The following is a 25,000-nucleotide window of genomic DNA, read 5'->3' as shown; positions in this document are numbered from 1 at the left end:
TGTAATGTGATGGCTGTTAAAAAAATATTGAATTACCAATGTGTATGCCACATTTGCTGCCCCTGTCCATTCATCAAAAATGTCAAAATTAGGAAAAAAATAAAAATATAAAAAAAGTTTAGGATCATTTTTATAAATATAATCAAGTTCACTACATTTTATTGATTGTGAAATTAGTAGTCTTATCTGACATGTATTTTCAAACCTGTTTTCACAATGGTTACTTCACATTAGGCTCAAACCATTTTACTTTTTAAGCTCTTTTAACCATCAATATCTTTGTTGTAAGTACGCAAAATGCTGGTAGTGAACAGAGTTTGTGCTTGGACAAGCTTTAATAAGGTAAAACTACATAACATATAATTTGCACTCTCGAATTCCAACCCCCAATTTGTACTTTCCAACAACTTCTTTAAAACAAGCCATTCTATTATTTTTTTTAATGTGTCCTCCCTCAGTTTTGTCTATTCTGAAAAGTAGGCCGTCTTATACAACTAAAACTTTATTGATACGCATTTGGTAACAGAGAGAGCACTGGGTGATGTAAGGCTGCAGAAAGAGAAGGATGATCTGAAAGGACATAACTTCAGCTGCACCCACAGACTCCTCCACAAAACACAACATTCACTAAACCGCTACAAAGCAATACAAAAATATGAAATACAAAAGATGGTTATTTAAAATCATAGAAGCCCTTTTTCATCAATATGTACCAGTACTAAAAAGGATTATTCAGTACCACTTTATATGGTAATACAGGAAGTGCTCGACTGTGTTTTTAAACTCCAAACACTTTCACTAGAATCATGTAGATTATTTCAGCCATGGAATTGTCAATCTCCACTGAACCAAAGGGAAAAGGTAGCTGTTAATGTGAAAACTACCACTACATGACATCACAAGGTGGAACAGAGCATTTTGAGCTTTGGAGAATTAGACAAACTGATAATAAAGGATCACTCAAACGTGTGAATGAAACAAGACACAACTCCAGGTATGTTTTGTGAGGAGGTAACAACATTCTAACATGATTTAAAGCTCACAAGAGACTATTTTATGTAATATAGGACCTTGATTAGAATTAGCAGTAATCAGTACCAAAACCATCATTAAAAGTGCTACAAATTATGTCATATCTGAATAAATGTACTTAACAAAGGTGAAAAGTTCATCTGTAAACTTAACTACAACTTTACTACAATGTCTGGGCTTTGATAAATACTTTAAAAATGGCAAATAATTATTATCAGCAAGACAAAATTTGCTCTAAAAAAATCCATATTAGACAATTCCCTGTTTGAACTGACTAACCTTTCCTAAATGGGTGTACTCCTAACCCACTGCACTCAAGTCTGTGAATAATAGTGTTCCAGGATATTTAAATGAGAGGTCAGACTTCTTCAAATCAAAAATCAAGTCCAGATGAAAATTTTTGGAAAACTGCACTATCATCCCAAAAAAATCACTGCAATTTTAAAGAAGAATGAGAGAAGATGAGACAACTTCTGCCAAGGCACTGACTTTACAGGCTTTAAGGTAGCCTATACATTACTAAAATACATAACTCTTGGATAGCATTTTAGACTAGCAATACATAGATATTTTGAATTGTATTAGGTTATCTTATATAATGTCACACTGCATTTTCTATGAGAGATAAGAGCACAAATCTAAGTGTCTACAGTCTGTTACATAAGCACGTTAAATCTCCAGGCTGTATAAGGCAGAGTGGAGGTCATATCTTTTTGCTTGTCTGGTGAGTGCCTTCTGGTCATGGATACCCAGAGCCCACTCCACCCCCTGCATGGACCAGGAACCCCCTTTCCACTGTGAGCTACCCCTCTGAAGGCCAACTGGCAAAGGCACACTTCCTCTGACTAGCCGTCCAAATCTAAAACAGGCAATATGCTGCTTTACATAACTCAGTGGGAACATGCCAGTACAGTACGTAGTAGTAGTGTGGCTTTAAATGACACAGCAGACAATAGGCAAGTAATATGACTATAGTAAGAAAGGGATACAGTATGGGTTGTAGATGGTGATCTATATTTTCTTTAGCAATATTTCATTCTTCAAAATTTGTTATCGCAATAGGCCTTAGTCAACCAAAATCTGTATTAGTTGACTAATCTTTTTTATGTAATTAAAAATATATGGGACAAAAGCAGAAAGGAGAAGTGAGAGAGTTACCTGAAGATTTTGTATTTTTTGGCATTTATATGTAAAAAGGCAGACTCAACTCATGGTTCTGATTCGTTTAGAGAGCTTTTGACATTAATCGACAGGTCTTGTCTTTACTCAACCAAGAATTTACTACAGTAATATGATGGTGTTTGAGTGGTTCTGCTCTCACTCATGTTTGCTCCCACCAAACAAAAACATGCATAATAATTAAATCCCTCCAGCTAAGGTAGTCCTGAACAAACCTAACTCAAGAACTCCTCCTGGCAGGTTGCCCCAGTGACATTGAAGATTGGGTCAAATGCAGGGAGGAAATTACTTTAACTTTAAGTCATAATATAGAGCTGTGTAATTAATGGAGATCGATTTCTAATTATCAATAATAAGGAAAGGGCTCAGTGCTCTAAAATTTAATACCACATGTAATTTTCAACACAAAACAGAAGACCATATCTTTTAATGTCTTCCAGTATTGACACTAGTTTTGGGAGTAGGGTTTGTATAAATTCGTATCTGGTTATCAAATAAGGCTTATACAAGCTAAGATCAAAATGGGTAAACCTGGACAAAACTAGGAATGTGTCAAAAACCACTAGTAAAAATAGAGCACCAAACAAACACTATTACTGCAAGACCTCAAGAACCACGAGCAACAGTGAACCATCCATATGCTGACAACCACTGTGTAAAAATAGTAAGATACGCCAATCAACCATTTGGTCTCTATGATTCATTATCAGTTGTAACAGAGTTTATCTGCATGTCTGCTGCCAGCAAATCCTGTCAGGTTTCACACCCAGAGCTCCTTTAATTGAATCAGAATAACAGGATTGACAGATAATGGCGTCTGTGTAAACAATGAGGTTCATTACTGTGAATGGCCTGGCTCCTGGGTGACTGAGGTGAAGAGGGAGGGCACCAGGTTTAGCCAGAGGTCAAAGTCAAAATGAAGACTTTTAGGAATACAATACGTTGACTTTTTAACTGTTAATTATGATGCAGTGTTGTATACACCAACAAAACAGCACTTTTTTGGTTTGTTTCACATATGTTAGTGGGTATTTTGGCTCTTGTTTACAGCAGAGTTGCTAGGTAACACTTATGACAAGATTTTTAGCAGAACTTTAAATATTATGCTACGTTTTAATAAAGTGTGTTGTCTAATCTGTCATGTGAATTTTAAGTAGTCTTGTTTGATAAAATTGTTTCCTTTGAACCAAGATGTAAATGCTTGGTTTCATACAGGTAAGATGTGGAAACCAGTAATTCTTTAATTTTTCCATGTTGGTAAAAGCTTTGCCACTAATTTTCCATTACAAAATCAAGATGCTTCAGTGCACACTGTTGCCAACAGAGTGCATCAGATCTCTAATCCTATCACTCAAAATTAAAGTGAAACAGAAAGAACAAGAAAGGTGCTGCAAGAAGACTTAGGTACTTTCTATCCATTATAAGATGGACGTATTTTAAAGGTCATGTAAAAGCAAACAATTGCAAATATTAGAAAAGATGGAGGAGGACAAAACTCACCTGATGTGTCCCAGAGACTGAGCTCCACTCTTTGCTCCTCCACGTCTAAACAGGCGGTGTAGTTCTCAAACACTGTGGGGACATAGGTCTGCAAAACACCAAGATATAGCCAAGAATTAAAATTAAGTAGGCTATTAATTAGTGCTGTGGAAAGTCATTTAGTGCTATCGTTTGTATGTGACTGGACTTTGAATATATTGTAGCCTACGTCATGGAGCTGGTGATTTTTTTCCTCATCAACCGTAATCCTACCCCCAATCCCTCCTATTATATGGATATTTATTTATGGTATTTTTATTTGTAATGTATAGAAAAAAGTAAGCTATGAATTTCCATGCATTTCTAGCAAAGACTATCTTATATATGCCTATATCTAACTCCTTTTAAAGAGTCTATGATTTCTAGCTATAGTGGATCAAAAAGTGAATTACGTTTGTTTTTTTTTTAGCTTTTTTCAACTCACTATAGACTTTTTGGATGAAATTGAAAAATAAGCTCTAATAAAACATGATCCAACATAAACCATGGATTACACGAGAAGTCAAAGCACGTGAAAAAATGAAATTATAAGCAACACAATTTGTAAATCAATTAAGTAAAATGGACCTCTGCAGTCTAAAAATCTATTTGTATCTAAATCCACAATTTTAGAGCCACGTTGTCCTAAAGTAGCAGTAGTGGAGTGACTTACCTCTGGGTAATAGTCCTTTGCCAGTACTTGTAACATCGCAGTTTTACCGCATTGGACATCTCCGACCAAAACCAGTTTGCACCGCGACACAAAGGGCTGAGTCATTCTGCGCTCCTTCATTTTTAAATCAAATCTGTTGGTGGGTAAAAAGACGAGGAATTTAAGAAAGATGGTGCAAAAAAGATAGTGATAAAGTTGGTAGATGGCTCAGCGGCGGAGCGGGACTGAAGGATCATCAGTCAGGAGCCACTGCGGAACTTTATATTGTCGAGTCAACCAATGAGCGAGCAGCGCAAGAGAGAGAGAGAGAGAGAGAGAGAGAGAGAGAGAGAGAGAGAGAGAGAGAGAGAGAGAGAGAGAGAGAGAGAGAGAGAGAGAGAGAGAGAGAGAGAGAGAGAGAGAGAGAGAGAGAGAGAGAGAGAGAGAGAGGGAGGGAGGGATAGAGGAAGGAAGGAAGAAACGAAGGGAGAAGGGAAGAGAGAGAGAGAGAGAGAAAGAGGGGGAGGGAGAGAGGAGGGAGGGAGACAGAGAAAGAGAGAGAAACACAGAGGGAGAGAGAAAGAGAGAGGGAGAGAGAGAGAAATCGAGGAAGGAAGGAAGGAAGTTAGAGGGGGAGAGAGAGAGAAAAAGAGGGGGAGGGGGAGGAAGGGGGAAGGGAGATGGAGACAGAGAGAAAGAGAATGAGTGTGTGTGTGTGTGTGAGAGAGAGAGAGAGACAGAGAAAGAGAAGTAGAGAGCATAAGAGGGGGTGGAGAGAGAGAGAGGAGTAGAGAGCATGGGAGAGGGAAGAGAAAGGGATTGAGAGAGAGAGATAAAGAGAAGGAGAGAGTGAGAGAAAAAAATAAAAAGAAAAAATGGGACAGAGGTGAAGGTAGAGAGAGTGAGGCAGATTGTGAGAGGGGATAGAAAGAGAGAGGGAGAATGAGACTGAGAGGGGACGTAGAAAATGTGTGAGGAGGGGTTGGGGGTTAAGTGTTAAAAGAGAAAGTGTTAAAGGAGGAAAGACAGAAAGAGTAGAGGGGGAAAGAAGGACGGGGTTGAGAAAGAGATGGAGAAAGATAGATCACAGCATTTCTCAGATTAGAAGAGGGAAAAATCACACTATAAAAAACACCCCAGATTTCCTAATCTGTTCAGAGTAACATCAAGGCTATTTTTGCCTTGAGAGTCTTAAGCTTAATCAGTCAATTATTAACTGATACAAATGCAAAGGTCCTATATTAAACAAAATGTTTTCTTGTCAGCCATGTTATAATGTTATATCTCATGAAAAACAACAACTGGAGTTGTGTTTTGTTTCATTCACAAATTAATATATCATCTCCAAAGCTCAAAATGCTATGTTGCACCTTATGATGTCATGTTTTAGTCAGCTTTAGTTGAGTAGCGATGGGCAATTCCAGGGCTGAAATCAGTCAGATGATTCTAGTGAAGGTGTATGGAGATTAAAAACACAGTAGAGGACTTCCTGTATTACCACATGATATCACTAGTGTTTTGTGTGTTAAACATGTCTGAGTGAAAGAAGAAACAAAGCTCCAGGGATGTTTTTGATGACATTATAACATATACAATACATAAACAGTCCATTTTATTATATCAACTTCTTTTCTTCTTTTCAGGGGCATTTGGGTTATTAGACTTGTTATGTGAGTTCTGTGTGTGAAAATATTATTGTTTTCTGATAAATTTAGGAAATAATGCAAAGTGTCAATTTCAAAGTTGCCAAATCTTAGAAAGAATACAGCATCTGGGCCTAAGCTAAATATAATAATGTCAAATGAATCTACTCAATGATCTGTCACCATATGTTTACATGTACAATCAGCACAGCTCTGTCGGCTATGATGAAGAGGGCAGATGGCTTCATAGAGAAAATGTAGCAAGAATCTCATAGTGTCAATGATCGAGACAGAGTGGAGCACGAGGAGGTCTGTTCAGTGAGACAGACACAGACAATGCATGTCCTAATTCCACTTTAGGTTGTGAATTTGAGTTATACAGACAAAATGGAGTGGTCACAGAAGCTCAATAAACTCAACAAAGTCAACAGACTACAGAAATGTTGAGTATATATGTTGAGAATATATTGTAGGCCAAATATTAACCTATACAAAGCAATTCTCATTTGGTCAAAAACTAGGCTTAATTTGGCTATTTTGGTCTCTACTCATCAGCTGCCACTTGAGAATGATAGATTCAAGCCCATTGCACACGCCTTGTCTTGGATTTAAGTTAGAAGCTCAAAACACCTCAAATCTGAAGTAGCCTACCTGTTATATTGCCTGAATAAATCTGTGTAAGTCATGATAAGAACAGGATCATTGCCATAGTCACATTTTTGACTTGTTGTCTGCTGCCCTCTGGAGGTGGCCTGAAAAATAACCAGACAACAACGACCACGTGCTTACATGAGAGTTGCATGCATCTGAATTGCATTAAATCAGTGGATGAAATGACCTACTTTACCGTAAACAGCCACGCAGGTTTTCATTTTTGTGATACCATATTACAATCTGCTGCCACAAAACACTGTGGCGTCCCTGTCAGTCAAAAACTACATTTCCCAGAGGTCTCTCAAGTTCAGCTGTTGTAAGCAAGTTCTGTAAAAGACGTGTGAAAATGACGAAATCTAGAGCCATAAGTTACTAATAGACAGACGATAAATGGGAACAAAACTAAATTAAATACAATGTTTATCTGGTCATTTTTGTATTCATTTCCGGGTTTGTGACGTTTCGAGATTTCATTGGTTGCCTCATTTCCTTCTGTCTTTTCCCGCGTCGTAGCAAAATAGAGCTGCACCAGACTGTCAACATTCGTTTTTGTTTTATTTAGTTTTAATAGAGGATATAGAGGAAATTTTACCAAAGTTTAAGCCATGCCAACTTCAGATTACGACCCGGCTTCTTTACCGGACTTGCTACCTTTGTATTATAGGCGCCTGTTCCCCTTTGCACAGTATTATCGTTGGCTAAACTATGGAGGAGGTGAGTCCACATAAATGATCATGTATTCTGTGGTAGCTTTTATGTCTTCCTACAAATATTATTACTAGATGTCCCTATTTATGTTGGAAATAAACAGTTTTAGCCTCTGATAGCCTAACGTTGTAAATGTCAAATTATTGTTATTATTAAATGCATTGTAGGCCACATCATATTTTAAAGATGATCTGTGTAATATTTGGGTCAACCATCTGCTAGTCTTCATAGAAATAGTTACTGCATTGCCTGGAATGTTCCATAGTGTGGCATTAAAATTATTTATCTGCATGGAGAGTTACAGTCCAGGTCTGTGAAAGAGGCGACCCCGCTCATAACAATAATGCATATTTTTCAAGGTATATCGGCTGGCTCTAAAAACACTTGTAACTGAATAAGTGCAACATGGAGATTTAATACCATAATTGTCAAACATTTTAGGCAAAATAATATAATCTCAATTGAGACAACCAGGTGGTGGACCCTTCTCCTGAAAGTTACATAATGCACAGTTTGGTTTTTTCATAACCTCCGTGAGAGAAATTGATACTAATTTCAGATATTTACACCGTAATTTGAACACCTCTATCTGCAGATTAAATGTCACAGATTGTTGGATCCTTTTCAATGTCTAACAGCATAAGTCTATGCATTCAAATGTGTGTTGTCCTTTGTCCGCAGTGCAAAAGAATTACTTCCAGAATCGTGAGTTTTCCTTCACTCTCAAAGATGACATCTATGTCCGGTACCAGTCCTTCACCACTCAGGGCGAGCTGGAAAAAGAAATGCAAAAGATGAACCCCTACAAAATCGACATCGGAGCCGTGTACAGCCACAGGGTATAATCATGTCCAGATCATTTTATATCAACTGACTAGGCTGTACAATTGACAGCATTTCGATAGTGATTGCCATTACTGATCAAATCATTTACTTAAAAAGGTGTAATTTTATTTTTAAAGTCTGATTTGAATGAGATTGAAATTTGTCCCATAAAATCTGGAGAAAAGATATTCATCAAACATAAACATTTTTGATCGCAATTCAATTCAATTTTGATTCATTGTACAGCTCTACTAACAATAGGAATATAGGTGTAACATAAGTTATTATTTCACAAGTTGTATGCTTTTGCTTCCAATATTTGCTCAATTAATTGTCATGATTATATTTTTTATATTTCAGCAACGCTTTTATGGCCTGCATTGGTTTTGTTGTAAGAATATATGGGGTTATAATTACCTCCGCCAAGGAGGTTATGTTTTTGCCGGCGTTTGTCTGTTTGTTTGTTTGTCTGTTAGCAACATAACTCAAAAAGTTATGGACCGATTTTGATGAAATTTTCAGGATTTGTTGGAAATGTGAAAAGGAAGAACTGATTTCATTTTGGAGGTGATCCGGAAGAAATCCTGGATTCTGGATCACTTTGAAATTTTAGTTAACATTGTGGTAAATGGGGCCAAAAATTTTGTTTCTCAATATCTCGGTTAATTATTGACCAAACCCCATGAAATTTGACCCAGGGATGGACAATGGGATCCTCTTTCATATTCCAAAGGCTGATCCAGATCTGATCCAGAAGACTGATTTTATCGCAATTTATATAAAAAATGGGGGTAGTCCTTGGCGGAGGTCTGCGCTCTCTGAGTGCTTTTCTAGTTAAAGTATGTATTTGATAAATGTATGTATATTACATGTGTGTGATCCACAGCCAAACCAGCACAACACAGTGAAGTCTGGGAGCTTTCAGGCTCTGGAGAAGGAGTTGGTGTTTGATATTGATATGACTGATTATGATGACGTCCGAAGCTGCTGCAGGTAAAACCAAATGCAAAGATGTATACACTTTCCCATTTATTCATACACTGACTGTATAACATGTAGTGACTTAAAAATGTTGATTTCATTACAGTGCTGCAGACATTTGCTCAAGGTGCTGGACCCTAATGACCATTGCAATACGTATCCTGGACAGAGCTCTGAGAGGTCTGGGAGTAATTTATTCATCTTTAAAAACTTTTTGCCTGCTGTGCTCATTCATATATAATTTTGTTTTTCTAATTTTTGAGGTTTAGCTTTTGAAAATATTTGCATTGCATTTTTGCATTTGATGAACTGATCTTCTAATTGCATCAGCTTGAATTTATAAATCAGATGTTGCCTCCCAATGGTTACAATTTCCCTTGAGTAATTTCTTGGACTACTACTTTACACTTATTAGTATTTTAAGGTAACACTATTTTAACTTGAATACAATTTTTAGCTACTCTACCCACCTAAATGGATTTTTGAGTGTGTTAACTTTCATATCCATTCATCTTCTAAGTTACTGTTTAATAATATAACTGATAAAACCAAAAACAACAGATTAACACAGTTTTGTGATATCTGCAGAGGACTTTGGCTTCCAACACCTGTTGTGGGTTTACTCTGGGAGGAGAGGGATCCACTGTTGGGTTTGTGATGAAGCGGCTCGGAAGCTGTCTGTGGCGGCTCGTTCAGCTGTGGCCGAGTACCTGAGCCTGGTCAAGGTAGGAATCCATCCAACCAATTTTTAGAGAGAGATAGTTTTTAAAGATACAGTATGTAACTATCTAGTGGCCCGCCTCGAGACCAGGTAAGAGTCAGGTTTGTGAAACTGCAAGCCCACTCAGAGTAAGGACACATGTTTTTCTACTATTTTCAGTGCAATAAACGCATCCAAAATAAAGATGCTTTTATTTTAGTCTATTAATAATAACAACAGTGAATCATGGTCTCGATTTTTGACAAGATGAATCCTTTGTTCATTTTGATTCATACTGCTACAGTATATTATGCAACCAGATATTGAAGTATATATTACAATAAAATCAGATATGCCTCTTTAATCTGTCTGTAGGAAGTTGTAATTTCTTTGTCTGAAATTTTCAAAATTATGGTATTAGACTTTATGCTTATTACAGTCAAATTGTGTTACAGGGTGGTGAGGACACTGTGAAAAAGGTGACTCTGTCTGATCCAATTCATCCTTTCATCAAGTATGTCTATGCAAATTTTTTATGTGTAATAGTAATTTTTCTTAAGTTATGAAATCACAGGGAAAAACTAAACTATCATTATTCTTCATTTCCCCTCAGGGAGTCCCTTCTGGTGGTGGAACGATACTTCACCAGATATGCACTTCATGAACAAGACATTCTCGGGCGAAAGGAGACGTTAGACAAGGTACTGGCCCTTGTACCGGAAGATATCCTTTAACAAACCTTGAAATACTGTCATACTATCATAGTGTCATACAGATTATGACACTGGTAATTATAGAAACCTTCTATAATTTTAATATATATTTTATTTTAAAAGTTCATGTTATATTACCTTAAAATGGAACTCACTGGTGCACATCTACCTTTACATTTCCACATTTTTTTTATTACCTTTTCAAATCTAACTATTGAGTAATTAATATTTCTAAACCATTCTGTTTAGAAGAATGATTTGAAACTTAAAGAATACAGTTTTTCCATATAATCATACATGTTTTTAATTGTAAATAACAATCTGATATGGAATTTTGGTACTTTATTGTCATCTCCTTAAACATTTCATGTATAGATTTTTCAAGAAGTCTATGGGGAAATTAATTTGAAAGGCACTTCTGACAACCACATGTTGGTGGACAATGCTAAGCTCCATATTATATAAAATATATATAGTGTTACAATATGTAAACTGCTCCTTAACTTGTTTCATACATGTAAGAAAAGAACTACAACAGGACTTTCAGAATGAGAAGAAGCCAGAAACTCGCTGGAAATTAATCAAAGACCATGCTCTTAAAAAAAAGGTGATGTCCACATAAAAGCTATATTTATATGATTTTTTTTGTCAGGAAAGTGCTAAAAAAAATATACAATTTTTCATTAGGCTGCTAACAAGAAGAACCACCATTTTGAAAAAGAAATCATGTTGCAGTATTGCTACCCACGCCTTGATGTCAATGTCAGTAAAGGGGTCAACCATTTACTGAAGAGCCCTTTCAGTGTTCACCCTAAAACAGGTTGGTAATATCTTGTGCAAACTATTTATAGTATAAAATAGTATAAAGTATTTCCATATATAATTAATTACTCATTGTTGACATGCCCTATAACTTGCTATTCTTTGTTAGGTCGCATTTCAGTTCCCATTGACCTAAAGGAATTGGAGAAATTTGATCCATTTGCTGTGCCCACAATCAGGTTGGTGACAGTCTTTTGTCTTGTGTAGCTGCACAGTGATTTAAAATGTGATGTTGAAAAAAATATATATACAATTTTATCAACTAAAATTACTAAATACCTCAAAATATAAAGACTAACAATTATCAAAAGGAAAGACTAAAATGACTACCAACATCATTAGTTTCCTGTGATATGGATCCTGCTTCTAATTAAATGAATAAGCGCTGACTTGATGTGTTTTTTGTTTTTGTGTAGTTTAATTTGTGAGGAGCTGGATCGTCCCAAACCCGGAGAGGATGATGAAGAAGCTGATGATAAGGAAAACGAAAAAGATGCAACAGAGAAACGGAAAATCCGAGGTACTGGGCTGTGTCTGTTATACTGAAATCTTGTGAAAAAACTGAAGTTTCACTGAGTTGATTTTCCAGAATATTCTAGACTTAATTGAAATTTGTGATGGATTGATTGCTGGATTGTATTTTTGGTCAATAGTGCCATACAAGAGCTCTAACACAGAAGACTGAAATGCACCAAGGATGCTTCACACTTGTGCATAATTCATATCAAAATTGGACCCTAATTCTTAACTACTGTTGCCTAAACTTGTCTTTTGAATGTAAAGGTCTAAACTTTGCAAGTTTTTGAAATAATTACAACATAATAATGTAGGATAGTTTAGCATCTTTTGCACTATGCAAATTTGTATTTTGATTCATGGTTGACCGCTAGTTTTATTATTTTGTTACAGACTACAAAAGAACCAGCCTAGCAAAATATGTTAGGTATTTTGACCAGTTCCTTGAGGGTGTTGCCCGGTCTTGGAAAGGAGAGCTTCTCAGAAAGAGTGGTGAGTTATGGTAACAAAATGCCACAAAAAGTCTAGAATTGATCTCATCTTTATCTCTTCTCTTCTAGATCTTCAGAAAGACTTTTAAATCAGAAAGAAACACAGATGTATCATCAAATGCATCAATGTTTCAGACTGGTGTTGGGTTATGTTTAAGTTTTTTGTTACTGGTCTTGCAATATTTTGTATAATTGTCTTAACTGCAAAATAAATAATGTTTTAATAATTTTTGAAATTGTATTTGCTGTTTAATTGTAAAAGGAATAAAGTGTATCATACTTTACACCAGGGGTCTCCAACCTACACACATTCTGAAAAGTAATAATTTGGTTAATTAAGTGCTTATTACCGTTTTAAATGTAACATTTTGGTGCTTGACTTCGTGCATGAATGAATGGACAATGGTTTTATGCATCAGTAGATCTAACTGATTAATGTTAATTATTTTCCAGATAAAATTACGGTTTTAAAATTTAGAAACAAAACAACTATTCCTTGTCCAAAACTCAATATTCAGAGTGAAAGTGTATGGATTAAAACAGGGCTAATAGATGATCAGAACCAGTTCTAAAAAGAAAAAAAGGAACATTGATTTCCCCAAACCCAATTAAGGTATATTTATGAAAATGGGACAGAGATTTTTTTTTCCTTCAATTTCTCTACCTTTATTATTTCTACTCGTACAAAAAAAATAGATGTTTTGTCTCTTTAAATCCCCCGGAACTAAAACTTGCCTCTACAAACCGGATATGGTCGCGAAACTGGGGTCAGAAGTTCTCTCTTACAGCCATCTTGGATATAACGACCCAAGTCGGTGAGTAACTCTGCAATAATCCACCCTCATCCGACTGAATTTAACTCACTTCCTATCTAAGAAAGGTTTGGTGCTTTTCTATATAGCGTGGACTTTTGGTTAGAGGGGTTATTGTGCTTGATTTTGGGGAATGATGTCCTGAAATGGTCTTAGAAAGTTGTGTTCATATGTGACAGATAGCCGGTTCAAAATGGGGGAGCACGAGACTAGTTTTCTCTATACAACTGTGTAGTTTTGACAATATGTTGCCAGTTTCCAACTGTGTTAAATTTATTTTAGAAAGTGTGATCTTATGTCACATTAGAGCGCCAGACATGGTCCATACCAGATGAAGCTGCATGATCATGATGATGCTACATGCTAGCGCTAACCAACCCGCTGTGTGTGCAATAACATCTGATGCTAACGTTATCCAAGCCGCCAGGACGAGCGTTTACTAGGCTTAGAAAATGCGCCATAAGTCTTAAGATTCCTTATATGATTGTGCTGTTTTGTTTCTGTATGATCATCATGGCTGTGTTTATCTTTGTCTGCAGCAACCATGCCTGGAGAAGCCACAGAAACGGTCCCAGTTGAGCAGCCCCAGGCAGAGACTGGTATGTACACACCATGATTTCACTCGACTTGAAGCATGTTTTGGTTTTGGCCCAAAGAGGTTCTGTGCTTCCAGTGCCATATACTATTGTGTTAACCTTTACGTCCTGTCTGGTAACTGAGGTGAAATGACAGGTGTCACGAGGCATCTGCTAAGACAGTTGGGTTCTGGTCAGTGGGACATGTTTTCATTGGCCTTAAAGAGTTACACAGAACCTCTATTCAGCATTTTTCTGGTTTGCGTGGGGACTGCAGTGGCAGCAGTTTTGTAAACAATGCATGGTTTGATGGTTTGTGCAACTAATTTAAGACTTGAGTAAAAACTGCAACTGCTTAAAGCAGTATTAAAAGTGTGTGGTTTCAATGTTTGACCAATGAATTTATATCATTCAGAATAATTGTACTGCATTATCTCTGAAACACTAGTTGTTTTTAACAAACTATAAATAAAATCCCATATTTAACTGCACATTAAGGTAAGGTACACTTGAAATAGTTCCGGTACGGAATTTTGTTAACACACGCCAAAGATTAATTTAGAACCTAATGTCACTCAGATGTCAGAGGTGTCATTTAAGCAGTGGTGATAATGGTTATGCACAGCTTGTGGTTGTGTGATTGTGTTTTGGGCAGACGTACTATATGCTGAACAAACTTTGGCAAAGGTTTGTGGCAAAACAGTGTCAGTTCAGTGAATGAGACTGTAGTCAATGCTTTTGTCAAAAGTCATAGTGCCCTATGCGTTCATGGTTTGTTGCATCTGTGTGAGGTGCTGTATAAAGGTGGTGGCAGGTTTGTTTTAACCCCTGAAGATGGACTTGATTTGAGAACTTTAACCTGCATGAAGCAAAGTGTCCTTTACCATCAAAGTTAAACATACATTTCCCTCTTCAGCCACTCCTGCTCCGGCTGCCCCACAGCCACAGCAGGCAGCTGCTATTGCTGCTAAACCCAAGGGCAAAGATGCTCAAGGTGCCTCTGCACCTAAGGCTGTACCAGGCAGAAGGAAACGCTCTTCCATGTCAGCCTCTTCTGCCTCTCCCACTTCTCCTAAATCTACATCTTCTACTCCTCTGTCACCTGCTCCTTCTCCTCTCGCCACATCCCCTGGTAGTGCCTCTGCAGCACATGGCTCTGCTCCAAAAGTGATCAAGGCTGGTAAACAAGTCAAAGCCAAAAAGGAATTTGTGCCTGCCCCACTCGTAGGATCTCCTGTTGAGTTTAGTGCTAAACCAGAGCCTGAGAAGGTCTCCTCCTCACCAACTGTGAAAAATGTCCTGCCCCCCCCTGCTTTCAAGGTGACCTCCAAGCCTGCAGTGGCTGCACCGATCTCATTTGCAGATACACTGGCAACTAGTCCTCCCAAAGCAGCTGAAGTGAAGGGTTCAGCTAAAGCTGCCGATGATGATCTCCCTCCACTCATTCCTCCCATGAAGCCCCTCAAAGTCCCTGTTCTGCCTTCAGCTGTCGAAGTCCCGAAATGTGCCACTTCTCCACCCAAGTCTTTCCCCATTGAGGCTGTTAAGACGCCACCAATTGTTGGATCTGAGGCTAAACCAATTCTACCTGCAGCTATTCCCATTAACAAGGCTGCACCTGTCCCGAGAGGTGATGCTGTCTTGGCATCGTCACCCAAAGCTGCTCCTGTTGTAAAACCTGACCTAGCTCCTGTTGCCGACCCTGCACCCGCTGAAAAACCTGCCCCAGCTCCTGCTGCTGCACCTGCTTCTGTTGCCGGCTCTGCACCCGCTGAAAAACCTGTCCCTGCTGAAAAACCTGCCCCAGCTCCTGTCGCTGCACCTACCCCAGCTCCTGTCACTGCACCTGCCCCTGCCCCAGCTCCTGTCGCTGTCGCTGCCCCTGCCCCAGCTCCTGTCGCTTCCCCTGCCCCAGCTCCTGTCGCTGCCCCTGCCCCAGCTCCTGTCGCTGCCCCTGCCCCAGCTCCTGTCGCTGCCCCAGCTCCTGTCGCTGCCCCTGCACCAGCTCCTGTCGCTGCCCCTGCCCCAGCTCCTGTCGCTGCCCTGCCCCAGCTCCTGTCGCTGCCCTGCCCAGCTCCTGTCGCTGCCCCTGCCCCAGCTCCTGTCGCTGCCCCTGCACCTGCCCCAGCTCCTGTCGCTGCCCCTGCCCCAGCTCCTGTCGCTGCCCCTGCCCCAGCTCCTGTCGCTGCCCCTGCCCCAGCTCCTGTCGCTGCACCTGCCCCAGCTCCTGTCGCTGCACCTGCCCCTGCCCCAGCTCCTGTCGCTGCACCTGCCCCTGAACCCGCTGAAAAACCTGCCTCAGCTCCAGCTGAAAAACCTGCTGAAGCCCTTGAACCTGCCCCGGCCAAAGCAGAGCCTAAAGTTGACAATGAGCCGAAACCGGTCCCTGTTAAAGCTGTGAAAACACCTTTTGAGGTAGATGAGGCTCCTGTCTTGAAGCCCAATGTTACAGAGGCTAAACCCACCCCTCCCACTGATGCCCCGGTACCTCGCAAACTGACTTTTGCTGAAGCAGTTGCTAAACCTGCCCCAGTTAAGCCTGAGGTAGTCCCTGAGCCTGTCTCTGCACCCAAATCTGCCCCTACAGCTGCTCCTGCACCGGCTAAAGCTCCTGCCAAGGTGGAGCCTGTGATCAAGAATGACCAGGGTATTTCCTTTTTCCTTCTCTGAGTGTCACTGGTTTTCTATTTGTTGTACTGGTAAAAAAAAAAAAAAAAGTTATCCAAAATACTGGGTCAAGTGAGTGAGGTTGTTTTTGAAATGGTATTGCGGTATACGGCTAAAAGTGTGTTTGTGATCGTCGGGTCAGGTAAAATTTCGGTGGATAAATGTTACTTAAAAAGGGCATAGCGGATAATCTGTGTGGTTGTGAATTTTCATGTATGGGCCATGGTAGGAAAGGTATTTAAAATTTTTTTTTTTTAAAGTGACACATGGATACATGTTTATTATAATTTTAACCTGGTTATGTTTGGTTTCCAGGATCAGGCACAGAGTCGGACAGTGATGACTCTGTCCCTGAGCTGGAGGAGCAGGACTCTGCACAGACACAGACGCAGCAGGCCCAGGTGAGTGCTCCTGTTAAACTTCACTATAGTAGCTCTTCTGTGATGTTTTACAGTGACTTTCGTTCTTCTGAGTTTTCCTGAAGCCACCATTACTGTCCTGAGAAGAGACTAGTTGATGTTGATCTGTTTAGAATATTTGTAATTCATTTGTGTACTAGAGAACTTATCAAGTGGAATATCTTTACAGCTTGCAGCAGCAGCTGAAATAGACGAGGAACCAGTCAGCAAAGCCAAACAGAGCCGCAGTGAGAAGAAGGCACGAAAGGTAAGTTGTCTTTTCTTTTTTTTCTTGTTGAGATGGGACAAAAGCAAAAAATGTTTTGTTTTTTTTTTACAGATGAATTTACAGAATTTTTAGCTGTTATTTTAAACTTTGACATTTGAGCTTTCATTGTCAGTTGTCTTTTTTTCTTAGAGAATTGGTGAACTTTAACATTTTTGTCTTGCAGGCCATGTCGAAGCTTGGTCTCAGACAGGTTACAGGAGTCACCAGAGTTACTATTCGCAAGTCAAAGAACATCTTGTTTGTCATCACCAAACCAGATGTATACAAAAGTCCTGCGTCAGACACATACATTGTCTTCGGTGAAGCTAAGGTGCTTGTCTTTTGATGACTTGTAAATCCTAACAAAATGTTTTACAGAGTTTTAATTGAAAGACATTTTGAAATTCCAAACAGATTGAAGATCTCTCTCAGCAAGCCCAACTGGCTGCTGCCGAGAAATTCAAGGTACAGGGAGAAGCTGTCTCAAATATCCAGGAAAACACACAGACGCCCACAGTACAGGAAGAGAGTGAGGAAGAAGAGGTGAGTTAAGATGTGTATACATATGTGATTATATGATATGACATAAAGGCATTAAAACAATGTTTCTTTTAAGGTTGATGAGACTGGCGTTGAAGTTAAAGACATTGAACTCGTCATGTCACAAGCAAACGTGTCGCGGGCGAAGGCTGTACGCGCCCTAAAGAACAACAACAACGACATTGTCAATGCTATTATGGTACGTTTTGGGGTTATTGACACTTTATACAATATTCAACACTTTTCTGTGATGATTAACACAGTGACTTTCGTTCTTCTGAGTTCACTGAAGCCACCCTATCTGTCCTGAGAAAATCTGTGCCAAAGACTGGGCAAAGGGAAGCTTACACAAAACTAATTTTTTTGTGTGTTTTTTATCTTGCAGGAGTTGACAATGTAATGGGACTCCAACTAAAAGTTGAAGAAATGTTGCTGATTAAATTTAAGCTCGTTTATACAATTTATACCCAAGATGGAAATAAAATTGTGGCTTGAAAAATCTCTCAATGTTATGAGTTTTCATTAAGATGTAATGTATTACAGCAGCCTTCCTTTATCAAATGAGTAGTGTAATGTAAAATGTGTGGAAGAGTAAACTTAAGATTTTCTACTTAAATGACACTAACACATTAAAATGTTTTTGTAAAAAAGCACTGGATTCTTACTCATATTGTAAACGATACTCCAACAAACATAATAGTGGACTTTACATATAGTCAGTGAGTGGGTATACATGCACATCAGCATCCAGGTTATGGGGTTATTTGAACATTCCGGTTTTGTCATGGTGCATGAATACGCTGTATCCCAAATACAGCAATAACAGATACTGATGTGCATTTACATGCACTAGTGTAGGGTGGGTAGAGTTCCAGTAAACTGCACTATGTTTGCATCATTTCAATTTTTTGCTGTAGATTTGAATTTAATGTATAATTTTGACCAGGGGTGTCCAAACTTTTCATCAAAGACCACATATCTAAACAGAGACGAAGCATTGGGCCGATCAAGTGCCATAGACTGGTGCTCAATACAGTAAATAATTGAAATATGCACATGTTTAACATGTTAGAATGAGCCATCAGACTTTATTCATGCTAAGATCCTTAAAACTGCACACTAAATATTCAATATTTGCTTTATCAAGATAGATTTTCAAAAAACTTGTAGTAAAAGATTTTTTTTTTTTATTGATGCAAAATAATTTGGGCCAATTTACCCGGAAGTCTGAGGGCCAAGAAAAAATTGTCTGAGGGCCGCATTTGGCCCCCGGGCCACAGTTTGGACATGCCTGATTAAAAATTTACCTGTTAAGTATTGCACAGTTTACATTTTAACTTCCATACACCAATACTTAAGAATGACCGTACTCATATGTAGAGCTCTAAACATCATCCTCAGCTGCGGATCTGAAAGCTCTAGAAACGTCTGCTACGCCTAAATTACGTCCTGGCGTCATTCTTGTCCTCAGATACGCACCAAGATCCGGAATTGAGTCCACGGTCTGAGAGAAGCGTCTGCACTTTTCTTCTTTCTGTGCGAACTACCCGTGTTTCTTCAAATCGCTGTTCGCTGCAAAGAGGAAGCCGCCTTCAGATACAGCCATGTAAGTTTGCTAAAGTAACGGATGACGTGAATCTCGGGGCAGAAACGTGTAGTGTAGCTTGTGAGGCTAATAAAGTGGTAGCGTAGCGGTACACACGCTTACTGAAGGCGGGAGGATGGATGGCCTTACGAGAGGATAACACAGGATAGGGCGCTGAAAACGTGATTTAAAATGAATGAAAACATATAAAAACTTATAGTAGGGGAACACGACCCATTATTTACAATAATGCATTAGTAGGTTTTGCTTTCCGTTTCTATTTAGATCAATGTGTACCGCGTGCTTAAACTACTAGTGGCTAACAACAGTACTCGCTCGCTTTACTCAATTACATTTTTCTTATACAAGAGCAGATCCCTTATGTAATTATCACGCACTGACATTCCTAAACACTACCATGGGAGTAAATATAGATGTAAATGTTATTATTCTTTACAAACTTAAATAGGCGTCCATCACTAACCTGCACGAGGTTACACTGCCCTCTCTGGACCAAATAATGTAGGTTAACAGAAGAGAGTTATGCTGACTTAATTACTATTAGTATTTAAGTCAAATGCAACACATTTATTTTATACCTCTCATTCACACCTTCACTCTAATATTATGATCACCAGTAGAGAATATATTTATTTTAATGTAAGTCCAGCGATGTGGTGTCCAAAACCAATCTTGTATGCATGTTTCACTTTTATTTTTTTTTTGTCAGTGATCACTAACAGATGTCATTATAGCGTCACATGAGCACAATGGTAACAAGACACGAGCCAGAAACTTAATACAAAGACTGTCTGATTGCAAGCTGTTATGCCTGAGCATTTGGCTACTTGCAGGAGTGGGCAATATTGACTAAAATGAATATTTCAATATATTGGGGGGTTATTTCAATAATAATATTTTCACTTGCCCCAGAAATGTGCTAGAATGTGCTTATTCAACTTTTATTCACTGTTCCATGTTGCACCATATAACCACAGCACATTCCTACTATGTGAATTTTGTTCAGAGATTTGCAATTACATTTTTCTGATTACATATACCCTGAAATTAAATTTCATAATCAATTCCAATTTTTAATAGCCTGTAGAGAGTAAGCCCGATGTTCTAATTTTGCAAATCTCCAACAGTCGTGATCTCTATACTTTCCCTTGCCTCTCTTTGTAACCATTTGCTGGTGACCATGTGTATGTTACCGTATGTTTAGTTAAATTGCTCATGATTGTGCCCTGTATATGCATATTTTTCGGTTGGTACTGACAACACAATTAACAAGCTTATTTTCCTCTACAGGCATCCGGCATCCGCTAAGTGGTACGACAGGAGGGACTCTGTTTTCATAGAGTTCTGTGTAGCTGACAGCAAAGATGTCAAGGTCAATTTTGATAAAACAAAGTGTGGTTTCAGGTACGTGTCAGAGATTGTGATTTTAAAAAAATAAATTAAATAATTTTGCCATATAATAACATGTACTATTATTTTTTTTCCCAGTTGTGTTGGAGGAAAAGACGATGTCAGGCACGAGAATCTAATTGACCTATTTGAAGCCATTGATGAAAATGTACGCTGTGTAAATTATCTATACCCTCTAATAATGTTTAATGTCTAATTACTAACTTTTGTTGTGCTTTCTATCCACCGGAATGCAGGAATGTAAGCATAGACGTACAGATCGATCAGTTTTGTGCTATTTACGAAAAGCTCAGCCTGGGACCCCTTGGCCAAGGCTAACAAAAGAGAAAGAAAAGGTAAGTATCACTATAACGATTCAGTCATTACAATAGGTAACTGTTATTCAAAATTCAATATTTATACTTGCATGTTTAGCTTATTTAAATTTTTTAGATGATGGGATAATGGAAAATTGTAATGTATTTTTGACAGCTCACATGGCTTAAAGTTGATTTCAACAATTGGAAAGACTGGGCTGATGACTCTGATGAGGAAAACTACGATCAATTTTCAGATGTAAATTTTAATTTCAGAATTGCTCAAAATGTTAATCTACATAATGCACCTTTTGGATGACTTTTCATTGTTTCACCTGAATTTGTTTACAGTTGATGCACAACATGGATGGCGAGGATGACATTCCAGATCTAGAAGATGTAAGACATTTTCATATCTGATTTGACTCATTTATCGCCATTTAATACTTTGTAATAATAATATGTCATTTACATAATGTGTTTAATAATTATTGTTTTGTGCTAACTGTTTTTATGTTCTGTGCAGGAGGACAGTGATGATGAGAGTAAGTAGCTACTCATATCCAAAATTGTAACATTGCTTCCTCACAAGTTATTAATGTTTTGCAATATGTTTTACAGAATTGCCTGATTTGGAATAGTCTGCTGTATAATTGCAAGAAGACAAAATTAAAGAACTGACGGCAGGAGGCACACACATTGAAAACAACTGTACATACATCTGAGTCAGTAGCCATATTTAATGAATAGTCTTCAGATTGTGTAAAGATCAGTCACTGAAGGTTGTTGCATGGTTTTGTACAGAGCAGCTATCTCCACTTCCATTCGCTGTACTGCACCTTTTGGGTATCCTCTTTTACTGTTAGCCATCATAACAACTAAGCACACATTAACAAATACATACAAATGGTAGTGTTGTTTGCAACCAAGCAATATGTGTAATTTACATTTTTCTAATTTTCTCATTTTCTCGTTTTATATTAAAAGCTTTGCCCATTCCAAAAGACGTGGTTTTAAATTGATAAGAGTAGTTAATGGCCATGAAAGATCCTTGTATCCACCCAAAAAGTCTAATGAACTTTGTTGATAAGATTTCTCAATAATACATTTATTATCAATTGGGTATCCAGAAGGCCAGTAATTATTGCTTACATGTATTTCTTCATTTCTGTTTGATGTGTTTGTAAAACATAGTTGCATTTTCTGATATCAGCTTTGGTATTTATGTTGAGCATCTAATCTTTATCCTTCCAAACTCATGAAACATGCACTAATGTTAAGACTGCAGGGTGTAGTGATGTAATGCAGTAATGCAGCTTAAGACAACTGTTGGGATGTCAGCAGTGTATAGTTTATTGCTGTTCTTGAAGTTCATTTTACCAGAAGACCGTGTTCATAATCTGATGTGTAACAACCCAGTTATGTCAATAAAATGTGAGGGGATTCAATGTAACTTTTCAGTGAACAATTCTTTTTTTTTTTATTGTCTACATCTTTCTAATAAACTGTTTATGAAATTATTTGAATGCCTGTTATTTTCCACCTCATATACAGTATGTTCTGAATGAGACTGAAGTGCTAAATTTGTGTATGGATGTAATGGGGAATAAGTATTTGCTCTGGAGTTTTATTTATACTTGTACTGAAAAATATATAAAGAAAAACTGCTCTGAAAATTAATGCCCCAGTATACAACTTTTTTGCTCAATAAGACTAAAATAAAAGCATGTTTTTTCATAATGGATGAGCTCACTGAAAAACAGAAAAATGTGTATAATATTACAGTATGGCATCAAACACATCTAACTCCATAGAGAATGTTCCGAAGTATGGTTTTAACTTTACATAAAATCATGCATGACTTTCAACCCTAGAATGTTGCATTCTATCACTTTAAGGTCTCTAACAAAGTCACAAATCCAGAGTAGATACTTGGATCCAGGAGAGAGAGAAAAAGAGAGAGCACTTGACTACTAGTGACTACTACTATTTAAGCTTAAATAAAACCTGTGCATAAAATAAAACAATTTATAACAATAGCATTATGATGATGATAATAATAATAATAATAATAATAATAATAATAATAATAATAATAATAATAATAATAATCATTCTGAATCTGAATAACTTTCATTCATTTCCCAGCATAAATGATTTGTTCTTATTAAATAATTATTTATAATAATAACAATAATCATTCATTCATATTAAAAAGAAAAGTTAAAAAGTATGATTTAATATTGTGAAAAGGGTTAAAGTGAGCCGGATGCGTGTGAGCTTATAGTGTGGAGTTTACATGCCACTGCTCGCTCTGCCTCAGCCTGTTCTGTGATCATGGCTGGACTGGACCACACCAGCCATGTTTGCTAATTTAAACCTCAAAGGCTAGAGAATAGTTGTTTAGTATTTATCTCCTGGTCATCTGTACTCACGGAATATATTATTAGATGAGTAAGAAGTCACCGGCGCCTGTGGATACCAAGGGCTGAGAGGTTTGAGGCATTTAATTTACGTAAAGCGAAACTTCAGGCGGTGTGGGAGGAAGATGCTCTGAAAATTGTGTGCGTGCACCGTAAACAATGTAACTTCATCAGCACGCTAGCTAACATTAGCCATTGAACAAAAGGGAACTGACTCATTATACAGTTGCGTGTGAGTCCCAAGTAAGTTCACTGTTGTTGACTTTTACCATGCCGGCTGATATATATTGTAGTTTAGGGGGCTCTCTGTTGCCCGGTAGAGTCCCAGCGTGGTTGTAGTACCTATTACCTGGCTGTGAGCTATCAACGCCGCTGTACTTCTGCTGCTAGCGTTACTCATTTTAGGGATGCTATCGGCTAGCCATCACGCTAACATCTGTGAGCTAGGATCTATTGTGATCATTCAGCCTAATAACCTTGATGGGAGTGTTTTTGAGTGATATGGTTTGAGTACTTACACAGTTTATTTGAACTAAACACATATTATATGTAAAATGCTGGAGATTCGACAATGAGAGTAAGTTATTACATGTTAGCACAACTGTGTAGCCGAGGCTTATCTAAGGTTAAGTAAATTGTTCATTTGGAGAAAGACGCTAGCGTAAGTTGGCTAACACACCGCTTCCTTCTGCAAAGGCCTTGTTCTAATATGAAACCGCATATTATTATTAGATTCGGTTTTAACTAGGAAAATATCTTATAACTCTGTAGAAAAACTGTAATATATAGGTAAGACAGCTTAGCCGGTTCCAGGGTACACTGTGTTGCGCTTGGGCCGTACATTTGTGATGGTGGACTGGGAGGCAGTGTGCTAGCCGCTCATCAACGCTAATGAACAGCTTCTATCGTAATATTCAGTTTGTCCAATGCTCGGGCCTGGCATCTACTGAAGTGGCTGCGACATTTTGAGAAATGGTGTTGATGCACTTTACACTTAGCCATTATTGCTCATATTTGTAAACTAAAGTATTCATAGCAAGTGTGAATTTTAACTGTTGACATGCGCAATTTCTTTTTACATGTGCGTTTATGTCTGGCCTAAGCGTTTTACATAATGCGTATGAAGAGAGGGGGTAGGCACAGACAAAAATACACTAACATCAGTTGCTCTTCTCTTTCTAGATGGAGGCAAATAATCATTTCAACTATGGCTCCCACTCCTCAGCAAACTCAGGACTGAAACTCTCCTCAGGGGAATCTCCATACACAAACGGGTCCTCCACGAGTTTCCCACAGCAGGGCAAGAGTAAGCTGCTTTTGTGTTTTATATTTTTACTGTGTAAAAGTAAACACATTATAAACATCATTAAAGTTTTGTGTTGATGCTTAGTATAACAAAATGCACCTCATATCTTTGGCAGACCTGAATGGGGAACTAAATGTGAATGGCATCTCTACTGTAGTTGGATCTGGTGTGTCTGGTCCCCAACAGCAAACCGCTTCTTACCCACATTTGAGCAACCTCCATCAGAGCAGCCGTGGCTATGAGTACCTGTGGGGAGGACACCCTC

At 38.2% G+C, this 25,000-nt stretch overlaps 4 protein-coding genes and 2 non-coding genes across 7 annotated transcripts; 5 read left to right on the top strand and 1 right to left on the bottom strand.

The window, feature by feature from the left end:
• Positions 1-3,586: 3,586 nt before the first annotated feature.
• LOC129411977 (rho-related GTP-binding protein Rho6-like) lies at positions 3,587-4,673 on the bottom strand. Its single transcript, XM_055164386.1, has 2 exons — positions 4,403-4,673; positions 3,587-3,799 (listed from the first exon to the last, which is right to left on the bottom strand). The coding sequence occupies exons 1-2, from the start codon at positions 4,520-4,522 to the stop codon at positions 3,623-3,625; spliced, it is 297 nt and encodes a 98-aa protein (XP_055020361.1). The 5' UTR covers positions 4,523-4,673; the 3' UTR covers positions 3,587-3,622.
• A 2,479-nt stretch (positions 4,674-7,152) lies between these two features.
• On the top strand, positions 7,153-12,670 carry prim1 (DNA primase subunit 1). Its single transcript, XM_055164384.1, has 13 exons — positions 7,153-7,392; positions 8,068-8,225; positions 9,098-9,204; positions 9,299-9,372; positions 9,781-9,917; positions 10,348-10,406; positions 10,506-10,617; positions 11,123-11,212; positions 11,293-11,425; positions 11,537-11,606; positions 11,844-11,947; positions 12,337-12,435; positions 12,504-12,670. The coding sequence occupies exons 1-13, from the start codon at positions 7,284-7,286 to the stop codon at positions 12,521-12,523; spliced, it is 1,272 nt and encodes a 423-aa protein (XP_055020359.1). The 5' UTR covers positions 7,153-7,283; the 3' UTR covers positions 12,524-12,670.
• A 488-nt stretch (positions 12,671-13,158) lies between these two features.
• naca (nascent polypeptide associated complex subunit alpha) lies at positions 13,159-18,195 on the top strand. 2 transcript variants are annotated; one of them, XM_020929885.2, is made up of 8 exons: positions 13,159-13,249; positions 13,786-13,845; positions 16,804-16,889; positions 17,077-17,154; positions 17,339-17,485; positions 17,569-17,697; positions 17,771-17,893; positions 18,080-18,195. In XM_020929885.2, the coding sequence occupies exons 2-8, from the start codon at positions 13,791-13,793 to the stop codon at positions 18,092-18,094; spliced, it is 633 nt and encodes a 210-aa protein (XP_020785544.1). In that variant the 5' UTR covers positions 13,159-13,249; positions 13,786-13,790; the 3' UTR covers positions 18,095-18,195. The 2 variants fall into 2 exon arrangements, with proteins under 2 accessions (XP_020785544.1, XP_055020360.1); XM_055164385.1 differs by having other exon boundaries at positions 13,235-13,314.
• Positions 16,923-16,995, top strand: LOC129411979 (small nucleolar RNA SNORD59). The gene has a single exon (XR_008633516.1). It is a non-coding gene; the product is annotated as a small nucleolar RNA SNORD59 (small nucleolar RNA).
• LOC129411978 (small nucleolar RNA SNORD59) lies at positions 17,936-18,009 on the top strand. The gene has a single exon (XR_008633515.1). It is a non-coding gene; the product is annotated as a small nucleolar RNA SNORD59 (small nucleolar RNA).
• A 945-nt stretch (positions 18,196-19,140) lies between the features above and the next one.
• On the top strand, positions 19,141-22,526 carry LOC110164609 (prostaglandin E synthase 3-like). The gene is made up of 8 exons (XM_020929683.2): positions 19,141-19,300; positions 20,591-20,704; positions 20,789-20,858; positions 20,947-21,045; positions 21,182-21,265; positions 21,358-21,405; positions 21,533-21,551; positions 21,628-22,526. Coding segments are annotated over exons 1-8 (456 nt in total). The 5' UTR covers positions 19,141-19,298; the 3' UTR covers positions 21,648-22,526.
• The last annotated feature ends 2,474 nt before the right edge of the window (positions 22,527-25,000 follow it).

Source organism: Boleophthalmus pectinirostris, unplaced genomic scaffold, assembly GCF_026225935.1.
Source record: "Boleophthalmus pectinirostris isolate CB_2022bp ecotype Guang Dong unplaced genomic scaffold, ASM2622593v1 HiC_scaffold_666, whole genome shotgun sequence".
In the NCBI taxonomy this organism is placed as follows: domain Eukaryota; kingdom Metazoa; phylum Chordata; class Actinopteri; order Gobiiformes; family Gobiidae; genus Boleophthalmus; species Boleophthalmus pectinirostris.
This window is presented reverse-complemented; position numbering and strand designations above follow the sequence as displayed.

Excerpts from the sequence above, each read along its gene's own strand:
- naca (XM_020929885.2), top strand. The coding sequence starts at position 13,791 with ATGCCTGGAGAAGCCACAGAAACGGTCCCAGTTGAGCAGCCCCAGGCA. Across the intron at positions 16,890-17,076 it reads CACAGACGCAGCAGGCCCAG|CTTGCAGCAGCAGCTGAAAT; the intron begins GTGAGTGCTCCT and ends ATATCTTTACAG. Across the intron at positions 17,698-17,770 it reads AAGAGAGTGAGGAAGAAGAG|GTTGATGAGACTGGCGTTGA; the intron begins GTGAGTTAAGAT and ends GTTTCTTTTAAG.
- LOC129411977 (XM_055164386.1), bottom strand. The coding sequence starts at position 4,522 with ATGAAGGAGCGCAGAATGACTCAGCCCTTTGTGTCGCGGTGCAAACTG. Across the intron at positions 3,800-4,402 it reads CAAAGGACTATTACCCAGAG|ACCTATGTCCCCACAGTGTT; the intron begins GTAAGTCACTCC and ends GGTGTTTTGCAG.
- LOC110164609 (XM_020929683.2), top strand. Across the intron at positions 20,859-20,946 it reads TTGAAGCCATTGATGAAAAT|GAATGTAAGCATAGACGTAC; the intron begins GTACGCTGTGTA and ends ACCGGAATGCAG. Across the intron at positions 21,266-21,357 it reads ACTACGATCAATTTTCAGAT|TTGATGCACAACATGGATGG; the intron begins GTAAATTTTAAT and ends ATTTGTTTACAG.
- prim1 (XM_055164384.1), top strand. The coding sequence starts at position 7,284 with ATGCCAACTTCAGATTACGACCCGGCTTCTTTACCGGACTTGCTACCT. Across the intron at positions 8,226-9,097 it reads GAGCCGTGTACAGCCACAGG|CCAAACCAGCACAACACAGT; the intron begins GTATAATCATGT and ends TGTGATCCACAG. Across the intron at positions 9,373-9,780 it reads CCTGGACAGAGCTCTGAGAG|AGGACTTTGGCTTCCAACAC; the intron begins GTCTGGGAGTAA and ends TGATATCTGCAG.